We start from the raw sequence: 17,628 nt of genomic DNA, 5'->3' as shown, positions 1-17,628 counted from the left end.
AATTTCGAACTGTTAAGTTAGACTTATTGATGAAGAAATAATATCCAAATTCAAATCTACCCTTATTTATAATTTATAAATTTCTAGTTCTAGGTGGGTGTGCTTGAATTCTGTTTATCTATTTTGGAATGAAGAAAATTAAATTTTTAATATCACGAAATTGAGCATAATTTCTGTTTTCATCGATTTATGACAAGGGGCATTCTCAATATACGAAACTCGTAGTTATCTATTCAAATAACAACAAATACAGCTTTTCTCTCGGCTTTTCTTAACCTTCAATATCACAATCCAGACTTGACTCCTAGCTCAAAAATACGATACATGAATTTTGAGCCAAAAACAAGCAAACAAGTATTAAAAATAGTATAAATCGAATAGTGAAATTTGAAACATACATATATTGGCATGATTGTACTTTATACAAATTTCTTTTACCAATTGTTTTAGGGATTTGATACTTCATAAGATGGATCTAGTATTTCGTAGTATCTCATTCACTGTTCAGTGGTCTATGGTGGTACACTTTGGCAGCACTCTAGCAGCCACAGGTTCGAATCCCGATGAGGTTGAATAGATTTTTAAAAATTTTCTAATTAGTTTTTTATTGAAAAATGAATGAATACGGAAAATTCTGCAGGATAGCAGGAAATAAAAAAAATATTGTGTTTTTTGAATAACTCGAATAATTTCAATTTCGGTGTATAATGTATAATGTAAATGAGCAGATTTTCCAGTGCTCAAAAGCCGTGTACTCCATCTAAGTGCTTTTCCATATCAAAACATATATTCATAACGAAACACTCGACTTAAATATGCTAATTTATAGTTGAAGCTTGTATACCAATTAGTCTTGTCCTTAATTGGACTATAATTAAGTACAAATTAATGTCGCTCTAAATCGAGGTTGAGCTTGTATTGAAATCAAGAAAAATATGAGATCGATTTTTTCAAACTTCAATTTCGTTTGTTATTCAACAATTTCAATATTTATACTCGAGTAAATGAAATCATGATTTTGTTTGAATGAGGTATCCGTTACAGTCTATATCTCAATTTTTACGTCTTCATTATGAACCATGTTAATTATTTTGTATTTTTCATTGTTAAAGTGTACTGGATTTTGAGTTCGAACTATGCATTTGCCAAAGATTTACGTAGGTTTGAATTTGAATTTATACACTAGAATATTAATTATACTGAATAATTCCGATTGGAATCTAAATCAAATAAAACTTTTCTTCAAAATTTATTTAATGATAATTTAGTTTTCAAATGAAACATTAGTTCATTTCATCTATGGTATCTTAGAATACGCATTTATTGAATATTTCATTATTATGATCGTATATTGTAAGTGACAATATAATTCCTTATTCCTGTTTATTTTACAGCTCTGGTTTTGAGGAACTTGAAATGCAAATTAAATAATGATTTTGATGCATGTTTTATGGCAAGCGCTAATAAAGGCATACCTCTTATTGCAAAGGGTGAGTGCTCAATTTTATCGAACATAGTAATTTTCAGATAACCTTAAATTCATTAAACAAAAGAGCTTGCTTAATTTTGTTTTTGTTTTATCTTTAAGGAGATCCTGAGTATGGTATTCCCAATATGATACCGTTTAAAATTCCATTTATGAACTTAATTGATACCTCAAATCTTCATGTGAACTTGACAAACATTGAGGTTCATGGATTAAATAAGATGAAAATGGTTGGTTACAAGTGAGTAAATCAAATCACATTCTTTTCAGAAGTTGTATATCACTTTTATGTTGACGTATTAGTAAATTTTTTAATTCAAGTTTGGAGAATTTTATTTTTGGTTATTGCCGACTAAATAACAGATCTTGTCAACAATGAAAATGAATTGCGACGGAAATGAATGAATATTAAAAGAGTTAGCAATGTAAGGAATTATACCGAATTCCTGTGATATCTTCGATTTTTCTTTCACGAAGATTCATTTATATTCTAAACTCTTTTCCTTGGAATCTTTCGAATGTTATTTAGATAGTGGCACACTTGATTTTTCATAATATATCATATTTTCACAGATCTGACATAAAGAAAAACTCCTTCTCCCTCTCTTTGAAAGGAGAAAATATTACAGTGGTTGGAAATTATGTAGCTGATGGTAAAATACTAGTAATGCCAATAAAGGGGAAAGGAAGATTTTCCTTTTATTTCAGTAAGTTCTTCATTCTTCATTTTATTTATTATTCTCAATAGTAATAGTCGATAAACAGTAATTAGAGAAATAGTCAATAAATAGTTATTTAAGAAAAAATACTCTTCATAACTTCACATTTTGGAATGTGTTGAAACCAAAAATCGAATAAAAAAAATCTGTTCTTCAGCCGTGCAGAGCTATTTTCGGAAACTATTAATTTTATTTACACGGACTTTGTTACAAAAACTGTTTACCATACTAGATAGCTCCTGTTTCGAGACCACAATCCATTCATTACAATAAAAAAAAATTGGAAACTAAATTTGAAAAGTTATTGTTACTTTTAGAAAATGGAATATACAATGGTCACCTTTCTGCTGGCATAATCGAAAAAATGGCGAGAAATACTTCAATCCTTCTGAATGCATATTTCAGTCCAAATTCGAAAAAATTGTTTTTCACCTGGATAACCTATTTGAGGGTAACAAACTACTGGGTAAGTGATAAAGTGAATTAATTTTTTTTGTCTTGAGAAAATAGCGAATGAATTTTTTAGGTGATCAGGTTAATCTTTTCCTGAATGAAAATTGGGACGCTTTGGCAGCTGATTTCGGACCTGGAGTGCAAAGAAATGTAGCTGAAATTATTAATGAAGTTTTCGGCAATATTGCTAGGGTTGTGCCTGTAAAACAGAATTTTCAGGAATAATTTTCCGAGTAATCATCTTCCTGAATTTTTTGAATATATAAATAGAAATGATTAATAATATGAATATATACGAATATCGTTTTTGTTGAGAAACATTGGTTAATAAAAACAAATTTTAGTTACTCATTTGGTTTTATTTGAACGGTTATAATAATTATAATCATAATAATTGTTTTCATTTTCGAATGACTAAGCTGTCATATGATAATCATAGATATGAGGAGAGGCAAAGTTCAGATATATGCGAAAATGATCTGCTCTATTTTATCATTCATGATATCTAGTAGCTTTTATGTATTATTCCAAAACTACCACTGACGTGATATGTAGTTTACTGATGATTAGGATGAAACATTTTATATGGTTGTAGCTCCAAAACTATTGGACATGCCCGTTAACGAACGTTGAGTTACTCAAAGTACTCTCACTTTGAGTACTCAAAGATGAAAATTTTAGTACGTCAGACGATCAGTTAAAAATGTAGTATATAGTATATTGTTCTATCAGGAGTAAAAGTTTTACTGAAAAATGTCCGACAACTCCAATCGCGTTACAAGAAGTGCTTTTCATCAAATAAAACATGCTATTTATCGGCAACGATATTCAAACGATAAAATTTAGAGAATATGATGCCTGTATGAATATGTTTATTTTGACGTTTTCTTTTGTTATAGGCTGAGTATATTTAACATGAAAAACAGCAATGCTCATAGATTTAGACTAATTTGAAACTATAATTCTTATCTATATAGATTCAATTTTTGTGGCAGTCAACGCAAAGAACAAATTTGCAAATTTTAATTATCAGAATCATTCAATGCACTGACGTTGAGTCAGCGGCTTTGATCGCTCGTTCACTCATGAGCCAATTATAGAAACAACTGAATAGTTCATAGGTATATAAGGAAACGATTGGCGCTCAGAAATGACTCCACATCAATACTTCTCTAATTTTGTTCTTAAGTATGCCTCCCAATATTCAATTTGCCTATTCTCGTAAGACTTAAGGCTGAAGTCCAATTATAAAGCAATTTTATCTGGAATCGGATGGTTAAACAGTGGTGGATTCAGTGTTGGAAACCGCCTCATCCAAATGTTTGGGATTAGGCATCCTTTTTTCAAGGACTTTGTTGGAATTAACATGGAGAAGGGTTTGGAGAATTTATTGAATTCGTCTGAGCTGCGGATTCTTGAGACTGTTAGTAAATTGCTGAAATTTTCCCTGTATCTAACTTGGGTTTGTCTTAAAGAGAAATAGCAGTTTCTTGAGATTATGCTTGAACCATAAAGAAGGTTGAAGAAATAATCATCTGCCTGTAATCATTTTAATTCAATTATGAATGAAAAACTTATGCGTGTTAGTTCCGGGAATATTAGGGCTTCAAAAATGATGAGCACTCTATCATTAAAGCAAAAATATTTATTTTTTGCCGCAAACACTCATCGTAATTATCCCTTATAGAGAAATCGTAAACATTCTCTGATGAATGGCATAATTAATAACATTATTTTTTTTATATATTCAGAGGAATATTCTTCGAAAAATAACTGACTGACAACAAAAAATGGCAATGGCGCTAGTTATTGATTTGAACACATATAATTACGATCATGAAAAATATTGCGTAGAGGAGCTAAATTGGTGATCGATCTTACATCATACTGTAAACTCTAGAGATGAACGAAATTCATTTTTCATGATGTTACATCGAAAAAGTTCAAAAAATTGATAACATACAATATTATTAAGCTGTAATATGCTGCATCTTTCTTTAAATGACAGACAGTATTAACATTTCTCCATAATCGTATCGAGAATATATATAATTGCGAGAAATTTTTCTTCTTTATTAGTTTCTACAATGCCATGATTGCGAACAGTGATTGATCTGGGTAGATCTAAACTGTCTTCTACCCTCTGTGTTCTCTTGATTGATATTCTGCAAATAAATTCTTGGAGCATCAGATCAAGATAATGTAAGGGGGCTGTTGAATTATAGATCTTGAGGAATTCTGTCTGGTCGTCTAGTGCACAGGGTGGGACGATTTCAGTTGAGACATTCGAAACAAGACAATAAAAAAGCTTAAGGGAGTTTGAAATTTTTTAATTGAATAAAATAGAAAGGAAAAAATAAACAATTCTTCAAATTTTGATTCCCCAATTATCAAGCCTCGACTATGTTGGATAAAAATATATGCTCACTCAGTTCTAGGTCCTTGATATTTCTCTTCAGATTTTTAGGTAGTAAACCTGTGGTTGAGATGATGATTGGGATAGTTCTTGTTGAGATAATTCCCCACTGACGCTTTATATGAATTTTTTTTTTACCTCTGGGCTCATCTTGTTGGTATTTGTGATTGCTATTTCGATGAGTATTATTCTCTTCTCTTCTTGATTAACTAATAAAATATCATGTCATCTTTGAGGAACTGTTTTGTCAGTGAAAACCATACGATCCTATAGTACAGTTTATAGCATTCGTTCTCCAGGATGGTCTCCAGTCGGTACTTGTAGTATGCAACTTTTTCAGAAGGTTCTAATATGGTTGCCAATTCTTGGTGGAGTATCTTTCCTACTGAAATATGTCTCTCTTTATATTCATGGATTGTTTTGTTTGTTGGACACCCGTAAAGGTATCGTTCGTAGTTCTAAAGTTAGTCATCATTTGCACACCAGGAGTTCGGCTGTTTCTACCTCCTTTCCACACAGTCTACAGATCTAATCTGCTAACTTACTTATTTGGTACAACAGTGTCCTTTTAGCAGTCCAACTATTACCCGAAGCTCAGCTCGTGGTAGCTTTAGGATCTTTCTGGTATAGGTCGGTGAAAGCGCCAAAAATTTCTTTGCCTGAGCAAGACCTGGAGTATTTCTTGAGAGGGTTTTCCTATTGTCCCTCTCCAACTGTTAGACTCACGCGCTTTATCTGTATTTTCCAAGCCCACAGAAGGGCTCAGGATCAACAGGAGTCAACCTTGATGCCCTTTTCGGAAGTTCTTCGGATTTTTCATTTCCTTCAATACCACAATGCCCCGGTCCCCACAGTAGAGTTATTGTTTCGCCTCTGGCCAGCGGCTTTATGGTATTCTGGCACTCCCATATCAATACAGACCCCTGGCTATATGTTTCTAGGGACCTCAGCATGAATTAGCTGCCCGTTGTGATGCCTATACGCGGACCTTTGAGGTTACTTTTGAGACATGATTATCGTTCACCCATTCAGGGACTTCGCCCCTCATTTTTGCAGTTTTACTTGGATTGTTTGGTGGTTGTATGAAATTTGGTCTTTATGCAGTTGAAAAGGTGTTGATTCGACTGCTTCACACAAAGTTTTGTAGACCTGTAATGTACTTGCCTGGTCTTTGAAGTACGTTCATAGGCTTTCTTTCTGCCCACAAGCAAGTTCCATGAAGTCCAGCAGAAGTCTGCTTCCTTTATTTCTCGGCAGTGTTGTCCTTTCAAGGCTGCTCCTCGGATGGTGTTTGTTTGGTTTTGTCATCAAAGTTCTCATTTTGCGTTGCAAATTTTCGATGATTATTTTGCTGCGTGGAACTCTACCGAAAGAGTATGTAAGAATTGATCATTCATATGTATTGATGACATGGCTCTCGTCATGTTCTTGCTGTTGAGGTTTGTTTTTAGAATTTGTTTGGATCTTCTGATGAACTCAGTCGTTAAGTCTTCCTACATTCTTCGATGCCTGATTCATGGGATCTGTTTCATTCTTAGGTATTTTTGAAGATGGTCCGACTCCATTGCTCCAAACTATATCTTTATTTGTATTATACATGATAGAGCGTTAGAAGAATGATCGCTCGAGAACCAATCCCATGCGTGAAGTGCATCGATCTCTAACACTTTTCCAATACACCCCCTCCTCTCTTCTACTCCTCTTCTACTCCTCCCATTCATAGCCGCAGACGTTGAAATCCTCTAATTGAATCGGAAACAAACGCAAAAGGAAAGTTGCAACCGACCGTTGCATCTGGGGGGGTTCATTGATAACGTCGCAGATGGGACTGCCTGCGCCTCGACGGCGTAGGCGTCTTTTTCAACTTGGACGCCGCGCCGCCACGTGGGACCGAAGGCGGCAGAAGAGACGCTCCGATAAGGAGGGCCTCCAGTGCCTGTTTGGACGCGGTTCGTACGGAGTGCCCCAGGTCCTGGTTCCACCGCTGTGCGCGCTCTTTTTGGGCCGGTATCGGAAGGTGTCCTTTGGTGTCAGGGGTGTTGAGGAAGTGAGAGGGGTAGGATGGATGTTGGATGTTTTGTTTTGTAGGAAAAAGGTAAAGGGATTATCAGGTGGAAAATTCGTTTTGAATTGATTTGAGTTTGATGATTTTATATCAGACATGAAGTTACTTTATTGTGAGTTTAATACTTTATGGTGACTTTGCTATTATATAGTAACTTTGTTCCTTTGAAATAACTTTGCGAAAAGTAACTATTACCTCAAATTCTTTTAAGAGGAAATGTATCTTATGACATAAAGGAAATATCTTATCGAAATTCTCGAAGAGAAACTCAAGATAACTTGAATACAGGGTGTTCCTGAATTGGAGGTAGAAACGAGAACGAGAGATAAGAATAAAAGTCCTATAAACATGGGACCGTAAACGCTTTGTTTTCGCGATACATTTTTCTCGTAGTATCTTCTCAAGATATTCAACTGAAGTTCGGCATAGTTATTCGAATTCAAAATTTTCATCTTGTGATATGCCATTTTGGTTGAAAATCTACAGGGTGATTTTTTGGTGGACCACTGTTATTTGAAAAAATGTGAAAAGAAACTTTGATCTAGCACTTAATTCAAAAATCTCCTGTAGTTTTATACTAGGTATCTTCTACTCCGATTCGGAGAAAAATATTTCAAACAATTCCTTTGAAATTTTCAGGAAAATTGAATTATTATAGAAATCCAGTTGAAAAGCTGTGATAAATGAATACAATTGGTTTTGGTGTTTATTTCCCCGATATGTAGAAATGTTTTATGAAGATTCCATTAACTCTTATAATTATCACGAAAAAGTAGGACTACAAAAAACATTCGAAAATAAGACATTTGCAGGCTTATATTTATAGGAAATCCCCCAATTTAGGAACACTCCGTATATATTTGAGTTCATTTTTTGCATAACTAGATACACAAAGTAATTTCAGATACTCATTTATCTTTTTAACTCGATAATTATTAAGAGTAGTTATATTTGATATTTTACTCCTGTCAGAAACGTTATTGAAATTTGAAGATACTGAAGACAGATTATCATTTGAAATTCATATCAGATTTTATTTAGTTCATCCGCAAGGCGCTCGAATAATGAAGAGTGATTTTTTATCAGTAATATTTTTCCAAGTTGTATGAATGGAAACAGATAACTGACTTGAATATTGTAGAATCAAATTTCACAAACTTTTAGTCTAGTAAGTGAAAAACTTACCAATTCACGATTTTTGGTCCCCTGAAAACATCAATGCAAATTTTAAGCTTCTTCAGCATGTATAGTAATTAATTCAAAATTGCAAAACTATAGAGAGTATTGAAATTATTCATCAGAACGACCATTTATTATTTATAGACTATGGTTTGTCAGTTACAAGTTCTATACCTATCCAATTTTGGAGTTAATCTTGTCGAGACAATCTTGAAACTGTAGGTATAGTTTGAAATTTTATATTCTATAAATCGAGATAACATAAATTGTGACAATTAAAGAGGGGATCATTTTTCTGCTAGGGAATGAAAATGGTGAATTTACGAATAGATCAAAGGATTTATGTGGCTATTGATGATGCTAGCAAAGCATCAAACTGAGTTATCTCTTTCTAGGATAGTCTGCAATTCTTTTTGTTTTCATTACATTCACCGAATAAAACCAAGACTGTTTCCTAAAAGTCTATTATTATTTCCACATATGGGTGCTTATACACATAGATAGAAGAATTTTATTGTGGATAAAACAAATAAAATCGAAAATCTGTCCAATGAAAGATAGTAGATAGAAGGTTTGTTGTTTCGATATGTTGGTAAATAATCTGCTTATACTTTTTGGTCAAACAAAACAAAGCAGCTGAAAGTCTCCCCATTATTATCTTTTTTATCGGTATTATTCATAGCTCTCTGTATCAACCTAGGCTCATTCCTGATTGCATCATACACATTTTGGATTTTTGGTAGAGGGGACATTCAGTTATTCATTTTTTTATTATAAATTTTTAACTTTTTATAGCTCCATAGGACGGATAGGTAAGGAAAAAACTCGTTAATGTTATTTGTAAACACATTTCGAAGATTACATACTTGATAATTCATTCAATCTAAACTAATGAGTCTCAATCAAAGCCAAAGTGGGAATAAATCAAAGGTGCCTACTATCTGAAATACTATCAAATAAAATTATCTTTACAATAAAAATTGTATAATTATTTGATTGATGAATTAGGTGCCTTCTATCTTACATTAAAATGTTTCGCATCATATACGGGATCTTGTATACAGGGTGTCCAAATTATTTCTCGCCAAAATTCACAAGGTGATTTTGAAACGTTACAAAATATTAAAATCTTGGATAACTTTACAACTTTATGGCCGAAATTGTCGTCGAAAAAGCTATCTGATGATGAAATAATATACTGGGTGTGTCATTTGAAATAAGAAAGTAGTAGTCTGGTTCCGGTGTAACCGAAAGTTGTAGAGATCTGAAAATTTAAGGGAGAAAGATCATTGTTCAAACCCCAATATGCAAACTTTAGCTCAAAATTATGATTTTCCATAGAGGTCTAATAGGCCATGCCGGTGAATCACCCTGTACTACAGGAACTTTTCTGTTGCAAATTACCTGTAGAATCACCTTGTGAAATTTGATCAAAGATAATTTGAGCACCTTGTATACTTCACTTTGTGAAGTGTATCATTGGCTAAATGAGGATAGAAAACCTCTTCGTGCACCTAGAAAATAAAATTCCGCAATTAAACTTTCAATTTCCTATCGCATCCCTGTTGCTACGAATTGCATTATTAGCAAAGCGAACAACCTGCAATCCCAATGAAGCGAAAAAGGAGAAAGCTGGCTAGGACCGTCCTAGCAATTTGGAGCTTCATTGATAAATGTGTGGGCAGACAAGGATCATCGTCCTCCAGGTCTAGGGGCTCATTTGCATCGCTCAAGATTTCATCTGAGATAGAGGTGGAACTGAATCCAACAGTTTTCAGATCATAAACTTGACTTTAAGACGGTCATTTCGTTTTTTTACGTTATAATCACGATGAAAACTGCCCCTGTCCTTTTTATTACAACCCAGAGTTAGAAGGAAGATTCGGTTTTAGGGAGGAAAGTTAAATTTGAATGATTATTGGGCCGATTTAATTTTATCTGGTTAAAAGGAAATTGGACATAAATCGTTCCCCTTGCTATACTGCTTCCATTTCATCCCATTGGATTCGTTCTGATTTAATTTTCTCATGGTTTCAGATTTTTCGGTGTACACCTGAAACATCGTTGGTTATTCTTTAGCTGGAATTTATCGCTGGTTGTCTTACGTTCGCTTCCCAATATTTGATTCGATACATCTGGTGAGATCGCTTGCTGGTGTTTGACCTTGACAAATTTGATCGATTACCGTGAAAAGCGGAAAACTGAAAAAACAGATTTTATGTTGAGTTCTTAATCCAATATAACAATATGATGACATTCAATTATTCATATAAATGATGTTCCAATTGAAATATCGAAGTTGTTATTACTTTTTGATATAAGCGGTAACACTGCATAGATGAAAAGTCTAGGGAACCATAGACCATTGCCCAGCCTGCATAGCTTTTCATACAATCAATTCTCCTACTTACTGGTGAGTCATATTCTCGTTCTTCAACATATAACCGACCTCTTCTGCAGTAGGAGGTCCTTGGAGCATCTGTCCATTCAGCATTTCCTTCTCCAACTGTTTGATGCTCTTTCCACTGGTGATAAAAGCAGCAGCACACTTTCTGTTTCTACCAGCGTAAGAGGTCACAATCAAATCTTCTATACCGCAACTCTCGAAGAAGGTAGAAATTCTACCTCCTGGGTAGAAGTAATCAACGAATTTTATCATCTCCAGGAAGCCAAGTCTGATGATAGCTTCCTTCATGCGGTTGTCTAAACCCAAACCATCTACGAAGCCTGCTCCGGTGGCCACGATATTCTACAGATTTAACGTTGTTGAATAAACAACATGATCAGAAAATTTATCACCTTAAGAGCACCACAAATTTCAACAGTATCCTCATCCGCTACCACTGTGATCCTTAGGTGTTCTGTTTCGAACAACTCCTTCAGTATAGCGCCTCTCTTTGAATTTTTGCAACCGAGGGTAGACGTGCAATGCTTTTTCTCCTCTACCACCTCCGAGGCTATGTTTGCTCCCATCAGGACATGACAGGGAATGTTGAGTTTTTTAGAGATTATGTGAGAGATCAAATCGATACCTCCGGTATTCTTGACTTCAAAACCCTGGAATTATCAGCAAATTGTTTGAATGAATGATAACTAGAATACTCGCATTTCAAAAGAGTCACACCTTCTCATACAGGGTGTTTCATCATAACCTTGACAAACATATATAGTTGTGTATACGACGCCTGCAGAATCTTTTTTGCCTTATGAATAATACCTCATGGTAGGAAATATTTTTTTGCTATCAAATTGTGAAAAAAACGCTGCTCTTATCAATATGAAATATATATATATTTTGTTTATATTGGTGACTTTAATGGGGGTGCAAGACTTTTGGTAGTGAATTCAGAAAGAGTCAAACCTTTATGAGAGAAATAGCAACAGCTCTTGGCTTGATTTTTCCATGCAACGTTTTGCATAAACTATCGATAAATTGATGAGGGGTCACGAAAATTATGTAATCTGCATTTTTCGCTGTCTCTACTGGGTCAGAAAGAGCCACCTGCAGTAAAAAATCCGAATTAGTGGTTATATAAAGTGTAGGTAATATTTTTTCACCAGGTTATGCGTGAATTGATAACCTTTACAATATTTAACGTTTTCGTGTTCCTTATTTATGATCTCTGTGAGCTTTCTACCATCTAAGAATTCCTCGAAAACGTACATGGTCACTTTGGGATGAAACTTGCTCATAGAAAGGACATTCCGTGCTATAATTCTAGCTATTACAGAACCCCTGAAATTTTACGAGTCCATATCGGATCGAATATATGGGATGAATCGCATGAATAACGACTTATGATTCTTTCTCACCATCCTCCGCTGCCTAAGATGCAGACCCGTTTCAATTTTTTCACATTCATGTCTATTCACACTGGAAAACGCTTCGAATTTTGAAGGCAAGAAGATTAAAACGTCATTTCAATATGACATAAATTGTGAAGTTCATCTGTGAACTCCACAGAATGTTCTCTGTTCGATTTCTTATTTTTCTTGTATTTTTGTGCTTGGTGAATTTAAGGTTCTGCTATCTTGTCTCGAAGATATCTACCTTTATGCCTTTGAGACACTAGAATTACCCCTTCAAAAGATGTCATAATTCAAAGAAAAAAAACTGTACCTAATCAACGAAGGTTTGGTTACAGGACAAAAAATATTACTTCCTGCATTGCATATTAAGTTGGAGTCACTGAAGAAATTTGGGTAAACTTTAAATCGAGATGAAAATCGTTTTGGGTACTTGTCAGGTACATTTCTTGGTGAAACTAAAAGGCAAACTATAAGGCAACTTGATAATGATCTATATTTCATCACATGCACAAAACTGAATCTAACGCTTGGTGTTCATTCGTTTAAGAGGAACACAATTTACTTTGGAAACATAAAACTAAGAATTAGGTAGAATGAGTGACAATTATACTTTCAAATTCAAAAAAATTGTTTTATCATGAGCAAAAATGTTCAGTACCTCTACAGCCACCCAAATCTTTTTACAGAAAATTTGGATAATTAAACTATGAAAGATCGATATCAGAGACAATTGGATATCTCCATGATGGCCAATCAGATACGAGACCAAATTTCGAAAATATCTGAAAACCATTTTGGGGATGAAAATTTTTTCTTTTTTCTTTCCAAAAACAATCACAAAGCTTCTTGTACATTCCGTAGATTTGGATGAAAAGAAAATTACCGAATCATTTGCTGTTGCTGTCTTAATGACATTCATGTGGCATTGATGTCATATGACTGTTTCAAAATAATATGAAATGTTTCTGGTATTGCCAACAATCATATTCTGTTCTTTTCTGAACACTCTACCAACTGTGGTAGATTCTCACAGTTCAAGGTTTCACCCTTACTGTTCGCGATCCTACTCTTGCAGAGAAGCCTGTTCCTGTTCAATGCCCAACTGTACTATACTCCAAATGGATGATGCCACTCGTGAAATAATTCTATTGCACCACAATAGAATAAGAAACTTACAAACGCAAAACATGCCACAACCATCTGGACTAGCTCTTCTAGAATACGATCTGGAGTTAGAAGATGTATCATCTTGTTGGGCATCTAGGTGTGAAGATGGAGTTACGGAATGCTTTCAAACATCAAATTTTCCTGAAATTTCGCAGACCGTTGGCCAGCTAATTCTTGAAGAGGATGACATACCAGATAATGAATTATGGATGAATATGATGGATAAATGGCTGGTACTTTTAGAGGAGCTTCCCTTAGAGATGCTGAATATCTACAATGACAACAGAGACTTGTCTGAGCACAATCTGGCACAACTATTGAGCGACCGAATATTGTTTGTAGGTTGTGCTTGGAGTTTCTTGGACAACTGGATTTATTTTGTGTGTTCCTACGCACCTAGGGGACCTATTGCAGGTGTCGAATTCTACAAAATTGGTGAACTTTGCACAACTTGTCCTGATGGTTACGAATGCTCCGATGCTGAGCCTTTTGAAAGATTGTGCAAGCCGAAAACCTACAGACAGGTAGAGAAGATACGTGGGAATATACAAAACGAAAGATATGATTATGAAGAGCCCATCAGAAAAACTAAAAAATCTAAATTCCTCAGAATGAGAGACCAAACAGACCAGAGAGACCAAATGGACCTAAGAGATGACGATGACGATGAGTCTGCAAAAAAAGGAAAAAATACCCCGGTTATTGTTGGAGCAAGTGTTTTTCTGGTGTTGCTTATATTTTTTGGGTGTTTTGGAGTGTATGCGTTTGTCTCATCCAAATTATCAGCAAATACAATGCTGTAGGATTAAGACTATTAATTTATAAGATCAATATCAATTCAAATTTCCACTGATGTTGCCTCCTATACTATTGTGGATTATTATATTATGCAAAATATCCAGGTATTTTATTCGTACAGAATAGAGCTTCATTTGATATTGGTACTAACATCCAATTTATTCAGAAACAACGCAATATAACATTATTTTAATACAATAATTTTTACGAATAAACATAGAGCTATTAGAGTTTTACCAATCCGCATTTTACCCACCGAACTCCTCTGCCTAGGCTCAGAATTATCATCCCTGACTATCCTTACCGTTGCTGATGTTGTTGGTATTGTCGTTGCAGAAACAATGGGAAGCGCAGTTAACATTTGTGGAGGAGTTGGCAGCTGAGGAGCCTGAATCGGCCCTCCCATGTCAGGAGGTTCCTGACCAAGAGAAGGATCCACTGGGGGATTACCAGGTAGGGGTGGTGGTGCAGGAATTAGCATGGGCTGGGAATATTGGGCATCATCTATTGAATTTTCCTGTAGTTGGGGTAAAGGAGGTGGTGGCGGTGGTGTTTCGAATTGGACTGCAGTTCCTTGCTGTGGCGATGCTGCAGAATATATCCTGAGTTTGCATAACTGTTCGAAAGGTTTCACGTAATCACAAGCATATCCTCCAGGACAAAGGGAACACGGATATCCAGTTTTATACACAGATTCTCCCTGAAGTGGGCCTCTGGGACCGTAGGTACACACAAGTGTAAGAACGTTACCAGACATGCTCCAGGCGCAGCCGATAGCAAGAATTCTGTCACTCATTAGCTGGACATAGTTATGCAGTTTTTCACCTTTCTCCCCTGGGGGAATACTCTGGATCGTCTCAGCTGATAATGTCCTCACCTGACCCAACCAGTCGTTCATAACTTGCATCCAGAGGAATACGTTTGGCTGTTGTCCATCAGCTAGAACTAACTGAATTACAGATTGTGAAGTTTCGGAGAACCTGGAAGTTACGAAACATTCCGAGTATTCGTTTTCGCATCGAGCTGCCCAGCATATTGCTATCTCCTCCAATTCCATGTCGTACTGTAACAAGGTCATAGCAGCTGGTTGTGGTTCTGCTGCGCTTTGTATATCCCGGATTTGGTTGTGGTAGAATAAAATACTGCTTCGTATACTTTCATCCATTGTCAATAACACACAATTTGGTTGTACCTCGCAGGTACAGGCAGGCTTGCATTTGTCTCTGGTTGTGCAATAAGGAAAAAAGCTAGGTTTCAAGAGTTTCTTCGTTGCGCAACCATGAAGGAGAGAAGTAAAATAAATTATGATGAATATATAGAACATTCGCATTTCATAATGACCTATCCGCGAAAAGTGTAATCTACGAATACGAAAATGTCAGAAGACAACCTGAAAGATGACGTTTCATATACTTTTGGAGATTTATGTTTCTGAATATTATGGGATTAGAAGCGAAAGCTACAATTAGTGAATTTATTGAATCGTTATCAATTTCTAAATGCAGTGCTTTCAGGATCTTAAAGTTTACCAACTCGAAAACTGACCCAGATAAATCCATAGAATAGTGCCTTCTTCAAACAATTTGACAGCTGTCATTTCATTTATTCCAATTTTTGTAATTGTATATTTATCCAATTGAAAATAATGAAATGCAACTCAATGTTTTTTCAACAATTCTATACTTAATCATTATCCATGAGTCTTTCTCCTTAAAGAAGTTGATGAAACCAAGTTTCATCCCATACTGCACGACAAGAGACAAATGTCTACCAGCATGCTCCTGTGAGATCCTACCAGAATGTGAAGTTTTGTCAATGGATAATAGTACCAGAGAGTCTATCTTGTTCTACCATAACCAGATTCGAGATATACAGAGCAAAGCTGAGCCGCAACCAGGTGGTATTACGATGCTTAAATACGATCTAGAACTTGAAGAAGTGTCAAAATGTTGGGCTGCCAGATGTGAAGATGAATATTCTGAATGTTTCCTGACTTCTTTATATCCCGAAACCTCAATGTCAGTCACTCAAATCCAGTTGGACTCTGGTGAAGCTCCCTCAAATATTTTGTGGATAAAAGTGATAAATTTCTGGCTTGGTAACACGAAATATTTGTCTGTTGAAACAATAAACAGTTTGCCAGCAGGCGAGACGGGTGAAAACTTAAGGAACTACGCTCAGGTGATGAGTGATAAAGTTTTATCTGTCGGATGTGCTTGGAGTAAATCTGATGTATTCTTGACATGCGTATGCTCTTACGGTCCACGGGGTCCTCTACAAGGTGAACCTATTTATAAAGCAGGGACACCATGTTCTCTATGTCCTGAAGGTTACGCATGCGATTATGCCAAGCCTTTTGAGAATTTGTGTAAACAAGTTGAGCTGCCCACTACTTCAGAAGCAGAGTTACCTCCAACTCCTCCTACACCTCCTGCTATGCCACCTTCTGTTAAACCACAGATTAGACATGATATGGGGATATCTCCATATTATCCTCCACCTCGGCGATATGATAATCTTCCAGACGTAGCAGAACCATTGTACGAAAGAAAGGAGAAGGCAATGAAAATTGAATATGAGCCGCAACAGCAGCCTTCTGGTGTTGAACTCATATCGGAATATCAACCACAAGAATTAGAAGCCGTTCCTCAGCATTTGGATTCCAGGGATCCATTTTATTCAATTGAAAAAATACCTCCACGCTTGCCAGTCCCCAAGTTTTTGGAAGATCTGACTCCACCACCTAGTGTACCTCCTATGCCCCAGTATCCTACTCCAGCCATACTACCATTGGTACCATCGGTACCATCGGTAGAACCAAATACGCCAGCTCCACCACCACCCCTTTTGATGCCAGAGTTGTCGAACACAAAACCACCACAACCTCCACCACTGCCTCATTCGCCTTCAACGGAAGAGAACAGTTTTTCTCCTATACTTACGACAATAGCGATATCACCGCATTCGTTACCGAAGCTTCCTGATCCTCCAGGGGTATCAATAAATACCATACCACCAAATGCTCCTTTAAAACAGGGTGAAGGGGTAACGGGAAGTAGACTTGAAATTCCAAAAGAGAGAAAGCCGAGGTCGTGTTCTAATAAAACCATGTTAGCAAATATGATGATAATCATATCCTTCTTCATTTCATTCTCTGGTACATGACCTAATGGGATATATTTAGACTATATAAGAGTATTGCTGATATGGATCTATTGATCACGAATAAAATTTGAATCGAATCTGTTTTGTCTTTTTTTTAGTATCTCTAAATATAATCTTATGCAGGGTAATGAAAGTTGATTTTTATTTTGAGCGCTTGTTTCTAGAAAAAAACATTTTATCACGTTATCTGTAATTTTATTCAAAAATGGAAATGATTTCAAATAAGACATACTGATGACGAATCAAGGGTCGATTTCAGTTGTTTCCATCCTTCTGGATATGAAAACTCATAAGCTGTTGAAGCCAAGACAGTACTCTTCGAATTTTTATGGAACCCATGCATCAGGAATAATCATTATGAAGTATTTTT

The 17,628-nt window shown here is 35.6% G+C and overlaps 4 protein-coding genes across 5 annotated transcripts; 2 read left to right on the top strand and 2 right to left on the bottom strand.

The window, feature by feature from the left end:
* The first annotated feature begins 993 nt into the window (after positions 1 to 993).
* LOC123676106 lies at positions 994 to 3,005 on the top strand. Its single transcript, XM_045611805.1, has 6 exons — positions 994 to 1,157; positions 1,395 to 1,490; positions 1,589 to 1,727; positions 2,060 to 2,193; positions 2,523 to 2,671; positions 2,732 to 3,005. The coding sequence occupies exons 1-6, from the start codon at positions 1,073 to 1,075 to the stop codon at positions 2,753 to 2,755; spliced, it is 627 nt and encodes a 208-aa protein (XP_045467761.1). The 5' UTR covers positions 994 to 1,072; the 3' UTR covers positions 2,756 to 3,005.
* Positions 3,006 to 10,224: 7,219 nt separating this feature from the next.
* Positions 10,225 to 12,244, bottom strand: LOC123676102 (glycerol-3-phosphate dehydrogenase [NAD(+)], cytoplasmic-like). 2 transcript variants are annotated; one of them, XM_045611799.1, is made up of 7 exons: positions 12,132 to 12,244; positions 11,877 to 12,054; positions 11,680 to 11,820; positions 11,118 to 11,375; positions 10,730 to 11,067; positions 10,424 to 10,519; positions 10,225 to 10,371 (listed from the first exon to the last, which is right to left on the bottom strand). In XM_045611799.1, exons 1-7 carry the CDS (start codon positions 12,179 to 12,181, stop codon positions 10,344 to 10,346), a joined length of 1,089 nt encoding a protein of 362 aa, XP_045467755.1. In that variant the 5' UTR covers positions 12,182 to 12,244; the 3' UTR covers positions 10,225 to 10,343. The 2 variants fall into 2 exon arrangements, with proteins under 2 accessions (XP_045467755.1, XP_045467756.1); XM_045611800.1 differs by having other exon boundaries at positions 10,434 to 10,519.
* Positions 12,245 to 14,226: 1,982 nt separating this feature from the next.
* On the bottom strand, positions 14,227 to 15,629 carry LOC123676101 (cysteine-rich secretory protein LCCL domain-containing 2-like). Its single transcript, XM_045611797.1, has one exon. It carries the CDS (start codon positions 15,421 to 15,423, stop codon positions 14,278 to 14,280), a length of 1,146 nt encoding a protein of 381 aa, XP_045467753.1. The 5' UTR covers positions 15,424 to 15,629; the 3' UTR covers positions 14,227 to 14,277.
* Positions 15,630 to 15,668: 39 nt separating this feature from the next.
* LOC123676100 (peptidase inhibitor 16-like) lies at positions 15,669 to 17,335 on the top strand. The gene has a single exon (XM_045611796.1). The coding sequence runs from the start codon at positions 15,744 to 15,746 to the stop codon at positions 17,256 to 17,258; it is 1,515 nt and encodes a 504-aa protein (XP_045467752.1). The 5' UTR covers positions 15,669 to 15,743; the 3' UTR covers positions 17,259 to 17,335.
* The last annotated feature ends 293 nt before the right edge of the window (positions 17,336 to 17,628 follow it).

The sequence above is a fragment of the Harmonia axyridis genome, chromosome 3, assembly GCF_914767665.1.
Source record: "Harmonia axyridis chromosome 3, icHarAxyr1.1, whole genome shotgun sequence".
In the NCBI taxonomy this organism is placed as follows: Eukaryota; Metazoa; Arthropoda; class Insecta; order Coleoptera; family Coccinellidae; genus Harmonia; species Harmonia axyridis.
Note: the sequence above shows the minus strand (reverse complement) of the source record. Positions and strands in the feature narration are given on the sequence as shown.